The sequence below is a fragment of the Salvia hispanica genome, chromosome 3 (genome assembly GCF_023119035.1).
Source record: "Salvia hispanica cultivar TCC Black 2014 chromosome 3, UniMelb_Shisp_WGS_1.0, whole genome shotgun sequence".
Taxonomy (NCBI): domain Eukaryota; kingdom Viridiplantae; phylum Streptophyta; class Magnoliopsida; order Lamiales; family Lamiaceae; genus Salvia; species Salvia hispanica.
The window spans coordinates 36,256,747-36,273,241 of NC_062967.1; the positions used below are offsets into that span (position 1 = coordinate 36,256,747).

Here is a 16,495-nt window from a genome sequence, read left to right on the forward strand (position 1 = left end):
ACTGGGTCGAATTATCTGGGACGGAGGGAGTAATAAAATGTGAGTAGAAATGAGTTAGTGGAATATGGGGTCCACCGCCAAAATGGTAAAAGTGAAGTGTGACAAATTTTGGGAGATGGACGGAAATGGAAAAATAGGACAAATTTTCAGGGACGGAGGGAGTACTATACATATGTTCATATTTTATTAATATTATTTAACAAAAATATGAGTGAATCGTTGAAAACTCTACTACAATTCCTGCATTGACTTACAAGACTCTTAATTTTTTGATTTGAGACACCTCCTTCATCGTTGGCCTCAACTTTGGATCAACGCTTACGCATTTCAGTGCTGGTTTCATCACTCCAGCCAATTACCTCGACACTCTTACATCTTCGTCTGGAGATGGTAGCCTCTTGTCCATGAGTTGTTGGACTATCATGTTTGGGTGGATTTTGACCATCATCATGTTTATGGAGGAAATAAATTCCCCTGGATAATCTTCGAACATGATTTCCAGTGCCAGAACTCCAAAGCTGTACACATCATATTTTTCTGTAATCACCATTGTGAAGACCAATTCTACAACCAACAAACATATCAACATATATAGAGTTGCTTGAAGCTATAGTATGGGATGCATACCTGGTGCGATATAGCCCCGAGTTCCCACAACTAGAGTTTGATTGGATGAGTTTGGGTCCAACAATCTAGCTGTGCCAAAATCAGATAAACAGCCTTCAAATTCCGAATCTAAGAGTATGTTGCTGCTCGAAATGTCTCTTTGTAGAATAGGGGGGCTGCAGTCATGATGCATGTAAGATAGGTCATTGGCAATGCCCTTCACCACATTTACTCTCTTCTTCCAATCTAATTCCACAGCTTCGTCATCATACTTCAACATGCTAAAGAGGCTTCTTCTTTCCATGTAGTCATAGATGAGAAACATGCTCCGTTGGTGCAAACAAAAACCAAAAAGCTTGACAATATGGCAATGATGAATCTGAGAGAGAATGTTAAGGATGAAGTTCCTTAACTCGGATAATTCGCGTCGAACGTCGCGGGAGCTATTGCCCGACGATCACTCCGGCGTCAAATTTAGGGATAAGGCAGTCACCGGAGCTTTGCCGGTCGATCAAACCAAGAACGATATGATAAAAGCGTAAAGATAAAATAAAAGGATGATTGATATTTCTGAATGCTTGAGAATAATACAATGACTCCCATTTATAAGACTAAAACCTAATACCTAACTTAGTGACCAAGCAAATAATCATAAGCAAATAAGGAAAGATATGGAAAATAATTGCTGGACAAATTAATAGAGATATGGAGATATCTCGTATCAACTCCCCCACGGTTAAAATCCACCTTGCCCTCAAGGTGGAAACCACGAAGCAAGAGGCGGTGATTGGTCCTCCTTGAGGCGACTTTTGTTGATCCCAATACTCTCATCGCACCTCGTAGATCTGATTGGTTTGGAGCTCTGAATGGAAACTGAGCTTCCCTTGAACTCAAGAACATGGGCCGATTCTTCATAAGTTTGGAAGATTCCGCAAAAATCAAAATTCCCCTCTTGAATCTCTTTTGAGGATCGTAGTAGCTAGAGACAACCAATAGCATTCCGAGCTTCTCCATCGTTAGAAAATGTAAGACTTCCCAAACGGAAGCTGAAGTAGGTAACATCAGGTGAGCAACCAACATCCCAATATTGGGTACCGGCCTTGAACTTATAGGATTCAGCTGACCTGATATGGTCCATTTCTTGAATACCTTCTGTCTTATACCCTCTACTTTCAGATCATATGAATCATGAGTCGTACGTTTCAGTATTTGGTAAAACTCGCCGACTCCGGTTCGACCAGCTCCTTCAAGCCAGAAGGTTGCCATGGATTTATCTCTCGAGGCACAATATGGGCTTGATAAATTCGTATTATCCATAACAATGCCTGTTGCAAATAGAAATCTAACTGAATCCTTGCCCATGCAATATCTCAGTGGGAGTCTTCGCAAAATTTTCAGCAATTGAATTCAGGAAAGCTGGAAGGGCTTCATCGTAGTCCCCAGGATCAAACTGAAATCTGCTCTCATCAGATCGTATACTTTGAGTAGTTAACTCATCTTGCCCAATCGGTGCAGTTGATGTATCAAGAATTGCAACATCACCTAGCTGAAGTCCAACCACCTTTAAATTCTTGAAACCAACTTCATAAATCTATTTGACTCCAAGTGCAACATCAACCAATATATCATATTGCAAAGATTTCATTGATGAGTACTTACAACTAATGGTTCTTTCACTTACTTCTAAAAGCTGATTTTAACTACTAATCCTACACTAAAGGCACATGAATTAAGGAGGATAATGAGAGTAGATGGCTGTTACATAATTAAAAATGCTAGACAAACATAAAATCATCAATGAAACTACATAAACATGCATTGAAAACACCAAATGAAAAGCTGAAAAATTAAAGCACTTAAACATGATAGAAAGAAGCTTCAAGAACACTTAAACATGGTGAAAAGAAAATGCTTGAGAAACTGATTTTAAAGGCTTGAAAGAAGTTTTATCTAGACAAGAACATAAAAAGCACTAGAGCTAATCAGCAAGCTAAAAACGGAAATCAAACAAGAGCTAAACTTAAAGCACATTGAATACACAAACACTTAGAGATTTTACTACTTGAAATAAGCTTTTAAAACAAGAACAACAACAATAACTAAGAGTGAGAAAGATGCAAAAGTACTATAAAGTTAAGAACAAGCAAACTAAATAAAGCAAACACTACTACTAAATTACTACTACTTCAACCCATGGTGAACAATGATCTTGGCAGCCTTGAAGTTGAAATCTCTCTTCTTAAGGAAGAGAGAAAAGTTTCCTAGAGAGAGAGAGTAACTAAACTAAACTAAAGCTAAAGTGATGAGTGATGGTGGTTGGTGACTAAGTCTTTTTAATACATATATCCAATAAAAGATATTTTCCTTCTTTTTTACTCTCCAAGGGCTGATATGGGCGTGTGTAGCAAGTGAGAATTGTCCTTGACAAATGTGTGGAAGTGGCTTTAGTCATTTTCCCGTCAGGTTCAAACTGGCCAGTCCAACAGCTTGGCCAGTTTGGGTCTTCTTTGCCTTCTTCCTTCACTTTCTTCCATTCTTTGTCATTTTTCCCTCTTTCTTGCATGTTTTCCTCTTCGTGCCTCAATCAAGCAGCTTCCAAACATAATAATCCATTCCCTGCCAAAATAGCATCTTCTCATGCAAATATTCAACTAATAAGTGCGAAAAGTGATCAAATCCGAGTGACAAAAACTAGCCTATCAGCAACTGCTGACAATCCTTCGATGGGTGAGTGATTGGATGCAACGATGGCTGCCAATCCTGGTCTCCCTGTTGGCGAGAGGGCGTAAGGGGTAAATAGACCTTTGAATTGTATTGCGGTGCACCATAAGGCAGTCCCGGAACGGGTGGGTGCAACTCCCACGATTGTTTGGGGGGCAGCTGTTGCCACTCCATGTAACTGTGCTGTCGCGGCTGTTGAACGGACGAATTGAAGCTCGCATAGGGCTGCTGTCCATATGCCTCAATTGGCGGCTGTTGGTCGTCAATGGCGTCAAATCTCTTGTTTAATCTATTGCAGACAGCCATTATCCGGTCACATAAGGAAGATAGATAGATTTCTTCATTGGAAGTCATTGATGGAGGATGAGATCGAAGTGAAAGCATCAATTGTTAAGGATGAAGTTCCTTAACTCGGATAATTCGCGTCGAACGTCGCGGGAGCTATTGCCCGACGATCACTCCGGCGTCAAATTTAGGGATAAAAGGCAGTCGCCGGAGCTTTGCCGGTCGATCAAACCAAGAATGATATGATAAAAGCGTAAAGATAAAATAAAAGGATGATTGATATTTCTGAATGCTTGAGAATAATTCAATGACTCCCATTTATAAGACTAATACCCTAATAACTAACTTAGTGACCAAGCAAATAATCATAAGCAAATAAGGAAAGATATGGAAAATAATTGATGGACAAATTAATAGAGATATGGAGATATCTCGTATCAGAGATCCTCTGCTTCATTCCTGAAAGAGGACTCAGAAGTAGGATTATCTCATTCGAATCTGTGAAGCTTCTTAACAGCAACAACTCTTCCACTGGGCAGTTGGGCTCTGTAGATGCTCCCATAAGCACCAGTTCCAATGCAGTATCTGATGTCAAAGTCTAGTGTTGCTTGGATGATGTCTTGATAGGTGATATTGCCATCGAAGTTCCATATCCTGAATATGTCACCATGTCTTACATCAGGTGGGTTTGGTGCCTCTTTCTTTCTTAATAAAAAAGACTCCAAAGAAAATTGAACGCAGAAAAACACAGCCAAATATTATCACTACAGCATAAACTATAACTGTCTCTCGATGTTTTGCTTTCTTGTTGGGAATCTCGGATTCCCCTGCAAAAAAAAGTTTGGGATTTCCCCAGAACGATTTTGTCCCAAACCTATGCCATATATTAGGTAGAATTAGGCCCTCTAAGTTATTGTTGGACAAATTGATTCCAGCTAAATGTGAAATAGATTCGGGGACTTCACCAAAAAGATGGTTCTCAGAGAGATCGATATTGAGAAACTGTGCATTAGCAACATTTCCCAACTGAGAAGGTATCCTTCCTTGGATTGAACACCCACTGAGGCCTATGGTTTTGATACAAGGAAGCATGTGCATTCCTGCTTGGAAAACATCTTCCAACCTATTACCATCCAATTTCAATTTCCAATCTTGTTAGTTGGCTCATAGTTAAGGGCAAAGAGCCATTGATGTTATTGAAGCTCAAATCAAGAACAACCAACTGCTTGAGGTTTCCTATTCCAGATAATCGTTATAAGATATGTTGAGCACCTGTAGCTCACTCAGATAAGTTAATGAAAGAGGCAACTCACTTCCGAAATGATTATCAGACAAAGTGAGATAAATTAGGTTGGATAAGCTTCCTATGTCAGGTGGAATGACACCAGAAAACTCGTTAGATGAGAGGTCGAGCACAAGTAATTCACTCAGATTTACCAATGAAAGAGGCAGCTCACTTGTGAGTTGATTGTAGGACAAATAGAGATGAGTAAGTTTGGATAAGCTTCCTATGTTAGGTGGAATGACACCAGTAATATCATAGTTATGAGAAATGTCAAGTACATGTAACTCACTCAGATTTGCTAATGAAAGAGGCAACTCACTTTTGAATTGATTGTGAGACAAATTGAAATGAATTAGCTTGTATAAGCTTCCTATTTTAGGTGTAATGACACCAGAAAACTCATTAGAAGAGAGGTCAATCACAAGTAATTCACTCAGATTTAACAATGAAAGAGATAGCTCAGAATTGAGTAGATGATTATGAGATAAATTGAGATAAGATAGGATAGAGAGGAAACCTATCTGTGGTGGGATAAATCCATAGAGACCACATTCGGTGAGATGACTGCTAGTCAGAGATGTGAAAACAAGCGGATCCAAATGGCGAAGGTCGTGACACTGAGATTCATTATTGCATCCTACTTGAGTTTGCAGGCTTATATCTGTAACGCAACCATCATCATCGCAAGCCATACCTTGCCACTCGCAGATTGTGGAGTTGGAGTTGATATAAGGCCACCCGAAATCCATCAAAGCCTTCATTTGTCTGCTCGAATCTGAAACATTAAATTCAACTACATTACTCATCAACAATATGCAGATGCTCACAATGATCACAGCATTAGCAACAAAGACAACACCCATCACTTATATTCTCTACTCATACCTCTAATATCACTTTATATATATCTTGCAACCATCATATATTATCATTATGAGGTAATTATTGACATCACACATTTAATTAGTAAACATCATAAAAATCAAAGTCTACTAGGTCAATGCCTGAACTGTCACACAGTATTCAATGTTTACAAATTTTCCAAAATTTTAATTTTAATGTCATACAGCTCTTCTAATTTTAAATTTTTTTTCTAGAAGCATGCACTTATAATATCTTTTTACTATTAATGCAATTTACATAGGACTAAGCTACGTAAAGTAACAGAGTAAAAGAATGTATCTAGTGGAACCAACAGTCCATGTGGTTGAACTAATAAAGTTGCCTGCTTTAAAATGAGACAAGTGTAAATCACATAAATTATGTTAAAGAGTCCCAATAGTATATACTAGAGTAATAAAGATATAGCATATACCAATATACATTTGATAAGGCTACAGAGGAATCAGAGTAATTTTCATAAGGCTACTGAACATCTGTAAATTTATTATAGAAGAAGAAGGCAGCTGTGAGTTCAATCTGAATGCATGAGATGAAACACTGATATTAAGCGGAACGGCATTGTCAACTTTGGTGGATGATTCGCGAGATCCTGAGACACCTCCTTCATACACGGCCGCAGCTTTGGATCGGAGCTTATGCATTTCAGTGCTGTTTTCACCGCTCCAATCAATTCACTCGACACTCTTATGATGGTAGCCTCTTGTCCAAGATTTGTTGCACCATCATGTTTTGAGCAAACTGTGTCGATCTTTTAATCGTCGTCATGGAGGAAATGAAATCCCCCGGGTGATCTCCAAACATGACTTCCAATGCCAAAACTCCGAAGCTATACACATCACATTTTTCTGTAAACACCATTGTGAAGGCCTACTCTGCAACCAACAAACATGTCATTTCTAAAGAAAACAGTTACTAATTGAAACTATGTTATGGTGTGCAATATAGCCCCAAGTTCCCACAAGAAGAGTCGATAACTCAGTCAGATTTACTAATGAATAAGGCATGCAGATAATTATTAGACAAGTTGAGATAAGATAGGTTGGAGAGGTAACCTATATTATTATTTACTTAAATACTCCTTCCGTCTCGTGTTACCTGCACTTTTCAATTTCGGTCTGTTACTAACTACCTACATTGTTTCTATTTTAAATATAATTTAGGGTATTTAATTAATATATTAGAGTTAATTAAGTGTCCATTTATTTGGTGGTCTCTTACTACACTTAAAATCAATCTCAAAACTGCGACCGAAAATGAAAAGTGCAACTAACACGGGACGGAGGGAGTATATATATAACTTACTTTGTTATTTTGAGAAAATATAATTGTAAACAGGAATTTTGTTAAAATATAAAATATAAAATAAATATCCTCAAAAGCTAAAACTATATTTAAATTAGATGAAATTGTGAATCTTATTTGGACCTATCTTGGGTTTAGGTCTGTATGCGATTAAGTTGGATTTATAATGGGCCTGGGTACATAATTGAAAAAAATGTCTCAGATCTCAATTTAATCAAAACAACCAATATTAGAGACCATAAAAAAAAAAAAATTGTTGAGGTAGAAGAAGTGCTAACTAAAACTGGTTGCTCACATATCAAAAGCTCATAAATATGCTTGATTTATCATTTATCTCACTTGATATCTCCTAAACTATTGGTAAAGAGAAAATATCTTATTTTTTATTTGCCATATGCGTACAACTTTAGCAGATACCAAATCCTTGAAGAAAGCAAATAGATTAATTAACATCTACTAATCATAAAGAGAAAAGTCATTAATATCTTTAAATTTTTTATTTGTCGTATACGTACAACTTTAGAAATTAAATATTCATTACTAGATACCAAATCCATGAAGCAAGCAAATAGACTAAAATTAACATCTTTTATTAGTAGTACTGTATAAATCATTGCTTAGTCGATGGTTCCAAATAATAGTATCGTTTTAAAAAATGATACAATATGATATTAACGAATCCTTGTCATTCACTCTGTTTTATAGAAATGACACAATAATTAATGTATCATTTATAAAGAGATAAGGGGAGAAGAATAGTTGAAATAGTGTTAGTGGGTTTGAAATCTGCATTATTATTAGTGTTTAATAAATTGTAATGGTAGGCCATATAATGGTATAAATCGTAAATAAATTGATGTATATGTATATGTGTAAGAGCTTGCAGTGGCTGCCGTCCCACCGGCCGTGCGGCTCGGCGGTCAGGACGGTGCCACTGCACAAGGCGAGCGAAAAAAATGGGTGGGGAGGGGCGCCGTGAGGTCGGCAATCGCCGAGTGGTTGATGGCGGTGGCTCGGCGCCTATTGTGCGCCGAGCAACTCAGCAACTGCCGACCGATTTCTATTTTTTATAAAAGATTTGAACTCTATATATTCGAGTCGTTGCAGTTCATTTTATTTGTATCTCTCGATCATTTGGGATGGCTTAATGATGTGGCAGGGGGTATTTTTGGATGGGCCGTGGGAAGGCTGTTGTTGGGAGGGCTGAACCACTATGAATGCTTTAATGAGTTGGAGACAACTTTTCATAAATTGTTCAAGTTAAATTTTACAACTTTATGAAAAAACATGAATGAAATTGAACCAAATCAAGATAACTTTTCTTTCAGAAGAGGACTAATGGTTTATCTAACTGCGTGAGAAGTACTCTCTCTGTCCCTGAAAGTTTGTCACACTTTTTTTCTGTACTTGTTTTGTAAAATTAAGATAGAAAATAGTTTAGTTAAGACTTTTTCTACATTATTCTTTTTCTTCTACTATATTCTTCTCACTTTAAATATTTATTATTATTTTTACAAAACGAGTGCAGAAAAGAAGTGTAACAAACTTTCAGGAACGGAGGGATTAGTATTTTCTTAACACTACTTTGAAATTCCTTGTTGGTTTTAATAAATTTAATCTAAAGCATCATTATTCCATCCATCTAAAGCATTCATATTCATGTATAAATTCGAAGTTGTTGTGCATGTCTCCACACATCTACTCCTCAAAATCTGGTGATCACTCACCCACAATATTCAGTTGCAATTCCGCCTTGTAGAGTAATATTCCGGCATCGCTCGTAGTTAGTTTGTTACTCATTTTCATTTTTGGCAAAAATTAACACATTTTCTTCTTCTACTAATCCTCTCTGTTTTTTGAATCACAGGTATAGAGTTGGTATGGTGGGTGATAGCCATTTCAGTCATGATCATCCATTGACATCCTTTCGTGATGAGATGGAAGCGGATGCTTCTGATAACTATCATTCTTGCAAAATATGTGGTTTGCCAATTCTATCTGCTCCCTCCTACACTTGCACCTTTGCTGCTTGTGATTTTTTTCTGCACCAATCATGTGCCCACAAAATCCTACAAAAATTAATCCTTCCCAATCTTAAAGACCACCCCCTTTATCTCCAAGTAGGAAGTCCCAGTTACTTCTACGAATGTAATTAATGCCGTCTCAAAATGCATCCTTTGGATGCAGCAGCAGCAGCAGTGGATGGTGTAGAGATCAAAAGCAAACACAAGAGCCATCCACCTCACCCTCTCATGGCTTACTGTAGATAGATTTTCACTCGTTGCGATGCCTGTGGGGAGGGACATGCCGGTTTCTTCTTCTCATGCCAACTCTGTAATTTCTGGATTCATCAAGCCTGCACACCATACTGCCTACTGCTATCACGCTCCCCTCTCGTCCTCTGCCTCTGCTTCTCGTATATTCTATTCCTGCCAGTTCCCGATATAGTTGGTGCATTGTTTGCGACAAACCCTTGCTTCATACCCATAACACCATCTATTTATGTCCCCAAACCTTAAGCATTTCTCATGTCAGATGTGGACTCGATAAAATTCAATCCAGTACGTAAGGATTGTATATAAACCTCATTCAGACGACTTTATATACTAATAATATCTACTAACTATAATACATTCATTGCAGAAACGAGGCTAGAGTTGATCCAACTGCCAGATGACAAGTTGGACACATTTCCAAGTTTGGAGATCCGTACATACTCCCAGAGAAACAAAGATGATAGTATTGGTGATGATGAAAACAAGAAGCTTGCAATTGAGAATTTTCACAAGCATCCTTTGATCCTAGTTGGTGATGAGGAAGAGGATCATATTTATAATTGCAAAAAACTAGTGTGTGATATATGCATACAAACCATTCCTATTCCATCTCCATTTTACAGATGCTCTCAACAAGGCGGCTGCTCTTTCCTTGCCCATAAAGTCTGTGCAGACCTTCTCTCCATTATCAAGTTTGAGATTCCAATTGATGTAGGCAACGTAGTATTAAAGGCACAACCTTGTCCGCACCCGGACAAATGGTTCTTCAGTTCAATATTTCTCTGCTGTTGCTGTTGTCTTCCTTGCAATGCACCTTGCTACTACATTCCAGAAGATGATTTAGGTCTCTTCACTGATCTGTCGTGCATGGCTGTCCCATACATTATAAAGCACAGCTCACACAGCCAACACATTCTCTTTCGCACCACCAGCCAATTGATTCAGACCTCCGCCATCACTTGTTGTTCCCGCCGCCCCACCGTTCATGATATCTATAAGTGCACTACGTGCCATTTCTACATTCATATAAGGTGTGCCTTACTACCAAAAAGGGTTCATTTTCATAAATTCGATCAACATCCTCTGCATTTGATCACTACGGGTACTAGTAATAGTACAAGTAGTGATCATGACATCTGTGAGGTGTGTGAGGAAGGTATAGAGTGCAAGTATTGGTTCTACCACTGTGCTCAATGTGACTACTCTTTCCACGTAAACTGCATTCCCTCGCTTGGATATTTGTCGAAAGTCAAGTTTGGAGGAAAAAGTAGCATGCCTTGTCACTCTCATCCTCTCACACTCACACGGATGCTTACTTATGGAAGAAATGAGAGGTGTGGGTATTGCAACCAAATCATTCGAGGATTGGTAGATCAAGCGGCTTTCTCATGTTCACAATGCGATTATTGGATTCATTTTTCTTGTGCGAGGGATTCATTCACATCCTCTCACAATTGTACATCCTTGGTTTTCGAGGAAACCGATGCACAGAAGTGGTATGATATTCTTGAAGCCGAAAGATCAATTACTTGTACCGTAATGATGTAATTGTGGAATAGATGAATTTACTCTGTTTAAGAAACTGTAATTGTTGCTGGTGAGGTGTGTGTATTTAGTGAATTACTTAATTATTTACAATATTTGAATTGCCTATTTTTTTTATGTATTTTGAGGACAATATTATTTATTGTGAGTTGAATATATCATTTTTAATGCACTTCCTCAGTTTTGTTTTAGTCTATCTATTCTCTTTGATCTAGTTTTCTCTGAGTGCACTCAGGTTCATCATCATTGCTTCCTACTTGAGACTGTAGGCGATCATTCCAAGTGATGTCTTTCCATCGACAGTGGAGCTCACATGAGGCCACCCAAAATCCATCAACGCCTTCAATTCCATCTTCGAGTTTGAAACATTTACTGCAACTGTATTACTCAACAATACGCCGATGCTCATAATAATGATAATAGCATTAGCAGCAAATACAACATCCATCAGACCTATAGTATTTTCTAGTTTGTATATGTATGATTCTTGATCTGTCACTTTATGTTAGTATGCCTTGAATTTGTATAGGATTAGGTTTCCTAATAAGGATAGGATTATGTTTCCTAAGCCCAGTCTGTCTAATGTGTGCCTATATATATGAGAGTAGAGCACATAATCTGTATCTGAAAACTGCAGTCATAATACAATTTGTTCTCCGTTTTTGCCCGTGGACGTAGCCAACACAACGTTGGTGAACCACGTAAATTCTGTGTCTATTTACGTTCTTTTGTTTCTCGATTCACAATTGCCCTATTTGTCATAACAAACTGGTATCAGAGCCTTGGTTTTCGAACTAGGGTTTTGAATTCCGCTGCGAGGGTTTTGTCCGGTAAATCGAGATGTCTGCTTTGAACGTGAAGGTTGACAAATTCACCGGGAGAAATAGTTTTGGTTTATGGCAGATCAAGATGCGATCTCTGCTGAAGCAGCAGGGTTTGTGGGAGCCGCTCAAAACAAAGAAGGCTACGGAGGATGATAAGGAGTGGACAACCCTAGACGAAAAGGCCCACTCGACCATCATATTGAGCCTGTCTGACGATGTTATCATCGAAGTTGCGGATCAGGAGACGGCTGCTGCTCTTTGGGAAAAGTTGGAGAGTCTATACATGACGAAGTCTCTAACCAACAAGTTGCTCTTGAAGCAACGTTTGTTTCGGTTACGCATGCAGGAAGGTACGCCCCTTCGGGATCATCTGGAAAATTTGAATAAAATTTTGCTAGATTTGCGTAATGTTGAAGTTAAAGTAGAAGACGAGGATGCTGCTTTAATTTTGCTTGTGTCTCTGCCTGAATCTTACGAAAATTTTGTTGAGTCTTTTATGACTGGAAAGGAAACTCTTTCGTTGGAGGATGTTCGATCTGCTCTCCACATCAGAGAGGATGGTCAACAGGCAATGAGTTCAGCCACAGAAGATCTGCCATCGGGATTATCTGTTACGGGTAAAGGACAGAAGAAATTCGGACAGAAGAAGCAGAACTCAAAAGGTTCAAAAGGTCCTAAAGGCCCTAAGCCAGATGACATCTGCAGATATTGTAAAGAACCAGGGCATTGGAAGGCTGATTGTCCAAGGATAAAGAAGAAATTGGGCAAGAAGGAAGATGCTCATGGTTCTGCGACTGTGGCAGAAGCTGATGACACAAATTCGGAAGAAGAATTGGCCTTGGTTGCGGATGAACAGCCACACTGTAATGATGTGTGGATTTTGGATTCTGGAGCGTTATATCATCTCTGTCCTAGTATTTCAACACTTATGAGCAGATAGATGGAGACAATGTTACCATGGCCAACAGTGCTGTCTGCAAGGTGGTTGGCATCGGCTCAATCAAGATTAGGACTTATGATGGGGTCTTCTGCACCTTGAACGATGTTAGGCATGTTCCACAGATGACGAAGAATCTGATATCCCTAAGTACATTTGATAGTAAGGGGTTCAGTTTCAAAGGTGAAGGTGGAGTAATGCGTATTTTGAAAGGTTCGAAGGTGGTTCTGACAGCTTTGAAACGGGGTACCTTGTATGTTCTGAGAGGTTCCATCGTAGCAAATTCTGCTGATATTGCATCATCCGAGGTTGCAACCAAGGATATGACCAAGTTGTGGCATATGAGGCTCGGTCATATGGGAGAACGTGGCATGAGAATCATGTCGAATCGTGATTTTCTTTCGGGCCATAAGGTGCAGAAACTTGATTTCTGCGAACACTGTGTGTTGGGGAAGCTTCATCGCAGCAAGTTTCCAAAGAAGGGTGTTCATCGAACGAAGGGGACACTTGACTACATTCATATGGATTGTTGGGGTCCCTCACGTGTTGAGTCTATTGGAGGACGCAAGTATTTTGTGTCGATGATTGATGACTACTCGAGAATGACTTGGGTGTTTATGATGAAGCATAAAGGTGAGGCATTCAAGAAGTTCAAAGAGTGGAAGACTCTAATTGAAAACCAGACTGAGAAGAAGATCAAGCGATTGAGAACAGATAACGGTCTGGAATTTTGTTCGTCTGAGTTCGATGAGTTTTGTAGGAGTGAAGGGATCGTTCGCCATCACACCGTTAGACATACACCACAGCAGAATGGTGTGGCAGAACGCATGAATCAGACGTTGTTGGAGAGAGCAAGATGCATGCTCTTCCAAGCCGGTTTGACTAGGAAGTTTTGGGCAGAGGCAGTAAACACGGCTTGTTATCTGATCAACCGTGGACCTCACACTGGCATTGACTGCAAGACACCGTACGAGGTATGGTCTGATTCACCTGCAGATTACTCTATGTTGAGAGTTTTTGGGAGTACTGTTTACTATCATGTGAGTGAAGGTAAATTGGAGCCAAGAGCTAAGAAGGGAGTATTTGTAGGTTATGGAGATGGAGTTAAGGGGTACAGAATTTGGTCATCTTCAGAGGGTAGAATTATTCTCAGTCGGAATGTGGTATTTGATGAAAATTCTATGCTTAACTCTACTGTGAAGTCTATTGCTACAGAGGATTTGGATGGTGTTGATGAACAAGTGGAGCTGCAAGTCACTCATGATGTGAGTGAATCACAACTCCAAGGTGGAGAAGATCAACACACTACTGCTGAAGCCGCCGATACTTCTAGTTCGGATGTTCATCCACAAGCTCGTCAGAGAAGCATTGCTATTGACAGAGCTAGGAGGACAAATGTGAAGCCTCCGTTGAGGTATGGTTTTGAGGATATGATGGCATATGCATTGCAGGTTGCCAATGAGGTCGAAGATGAGCCTTCGGCAGATGAACCACCTACCTACAAGGAAGCTGTTTCGGGCAGTGAGCGTGCCAAGTGGCTCGCTGCAATGCAAGAAGAGATAGAATCACTTTTGAAGAACCTGACTTGGGAATTGGTTCCACGGCTTAAGGGGAGAAAGATTGTTACTTGCAAATGGATTTTCAAGAAGAAGGAAGGCACTACACCAGATGAGGGCATTAGATACAAGGCTCGTCTAGTTGCAAGAGGGTTCACGCAAAAGGAGGGGGTTGACTATAATGAGATATTCTCACCAGTGGTCAGACATACTTCCATCAGAGTGTTACTTGCAATAGTTGCACATTATGATTTGGAGCTTGAGCAACTAGATGTGAAGACGGCTTTCCTACACGGATTGCTTGAGGAGGATATCTACATGACTCAGCCAGAGGGATTTGTGGTTCCGGGCAAGGAGGATTATGTGTGCAAGTTGAAGAAGTCCTTGTATGGACTAAAGCAGTCTCCGAGGCAGTGGTATAAGAGGTTTGACAGTTACATGATCAAGCTGGGATTCAGCAGGAGTCCGTATGATTGTTGTGTCTATCACAACAAAGCTGACGATGGTTCTATGGTCTATCTTGTTCTATATGTGGATGATATGCTCATAGCTGCGAAGTCAAAGTCTGAAGTACAGAAGTTGAAAGCTCAGCTTAGTGTTGAGTTTGATATGAAGGATTTGGGTGTTGCGAAGAAAATTCTGGGCATGGAGATTTCTAGAGATAGAGAAAAGAAAAAGCTTTCTCTGTCACAGAAGAGCTACATTGAGAAGATTTTGTCAAGATTTGGCATGTCTGCATCTAAGGCTATTGATACTCCAAGTGCCACAAACATTCATTTGTCATCTGATCTTGCACCGAAATCCGAAGTTGAGGAAGAGTACATGTCTCGAGTCCCGTACTCTAATGCAGTAGGGAGTTTGATGTACGCCATGGTCTGTACTAGGCCCCAGATATAGCGCATGCTGTCAGCGTTGTTAGCAGGTTCATGGGAAATCCTGGAAAGGAGCACTGGCAGGCTGTGAAGAGGATTTTTCGTTACTTGAGAGGTACGTCTGATGTTGGTCTCATTTATGAAGGTGATACTCACTGTTTAGTGACTGGTTATTCTGATTCTGACTACGCTGGAGATGTCGATAGTAGAAGATCTATGACCGGTTATGTTTTCACTCTTAGTGGTTCTGTTGTTAGTTGGAAAGCAACTTTGCAGGCTGCAGTTACTTTGTCTACTACTGAAGCAGAGTATATGGCATTGACAGAAGCTGCTAAAGAGGGAATATGGTTGCAAGGGCTAGTTGGTGATCTTGGTTTACATCAAGATCAAGCTGTTGTGTTCTGTGACAGTCAGAGCGCTATTTGTTTAGCCAAGGATCAAGTCCATCATGAAAGGACTAAGCATATTGATGTGAGGTATCATTTTCTAAGAGATGAGAAGAGAATTGAGGTGAAGAAAGTAGGTACTGCTGATAATCCTGCTAATATGTTCACCAAGTCGGTCCCGCAGAGCAAGTTCCAACATTGTTTGGACTTGCTTAATGTCATGAGCTATTAGTTGCCCGTGGAGGGCAAATCTGAGGCAAGAATGGAGAAGTTTGTTCGTGTTATGATGATGCGTCTGCAAGGGAGAATTCAAGTCAAGGTGGAGATTTGTTAGTATGCCTTGAATTTGTATAGGATTAGGTTTTCTAATAGGGATAGGATTATGTTTCCTAAGCCCAGTTTGTCTAATGTGTGCCTATATATATGAGAGTAGAGCACATAATCTGTATCTGAAAACTGCAGTCATAATACAATTTGTTTTCCGTTTTTGCCCGTGGACGTAGCCAACACAACGTTGGTGAACCACGTAAATTCTGTGTCTATTTACGTTCTTTTGTTTCTCGATTCACAATTGCCCTATTTGTCATAACACTTTATATAAAACTTGCAATTGCAAACATTGGCATGCATGTTAAAAAGGGGCTCCTTCAACTGAGCTACATCCTTTAGTTCTTGTAATACATATTTCATTTGATATTCAAATTTGCTAATATATTAGAGACCATCCCAAAAATAAAAATTAAAAGAATTGTTAAGATAGAAGAGTAAAAAGTATTTCTCATATATGTAATTCTGTAGAAATTAAAATTTTCATTAGTATATATACCAAATCCAAGAAGAAAGCAAATGTACTATAGTATATAGCATCTTATATGATTATATAATTCTTTACTTGGTCGACGAAGCCAACTAATTAATATTATCAAATGTTTTTCTCTCTCTTTAGAATAAAGGTGCAGACTTTGCTGCTTGAAAAGAATTACTCAAGTTTTAGTGG

General features: G+C 39.3%; 1 protein-coding gene and 1 pseudogene across 3 annotated transcripts; one reads left to right on the forward strand and one right to left on the reverse strand.

Moving 5' to 3' along the window:
* Positions 1-250: 250 nt before the first annotated feature.
* On the reverse strand, positions 251-5,728 carry LOC125209998 (annotated as a pseudogene).
* Positions 5,729-8,814: 3,086 nt separating this feature from the next.
* Positions 8,815-11,262, forward strand: LOC125212581. 3 transcript variants are annotated; one of them, XM_048112789.1, is made up of 4 exons: positions 8,815-8,862; positions 8,970-9,085; positions 9,746-10,874; positions 11,159-11,262. In XM_048112789.1, the coding sequence occupies exons 2-4, from the start codon at positions 8,983-8,985 to the stop codon at positions 11,190-11,192; spliced, it is 1,266 nt and encodes a 421-aa protein (XP_047968746.1). In that variant the 5' UTR covers positions 8,815-8,862; positions 8,970-8,982; the 3' UTR covers positions 11,193-11,262. The 3 variants fall into 3 exon arrangements, 2 of the variants coding, with proteins under 2 accessions (XP_047968746.1, XP_047968745.1); XR_007174752.1 differs by lacking the exon at positions 11,159-11,262 and having other exon boundaries at positions 8,970-9,663; positions 9,746-11,046; XM_048112788.1 differs by lacking the exon at positions 11,159-11,262 and having other exon boundaries at positions 9,746-11,046.
* The last annotated feature ends 5,233 nt before the right edge of the window (positions 11,263-16,495 follow it).

Excerpts from the sequence above, each read along its gene's own strand:
- LOC125212581 (XM_048112788.1), top strand. The coding sequence starts at position 8,983 with ATGGTGGGTGATAGCCATTTCAGTCATGATCATCCATTGACATCCTTT. Across the intron at positions 9,086-9,745 it reads TCATTCTTGCAAAATATGTG|AAACGAGGCTAGAGTTGATC; the intron begins GTTTGCCAATTC and ends CATTCATTGCAG.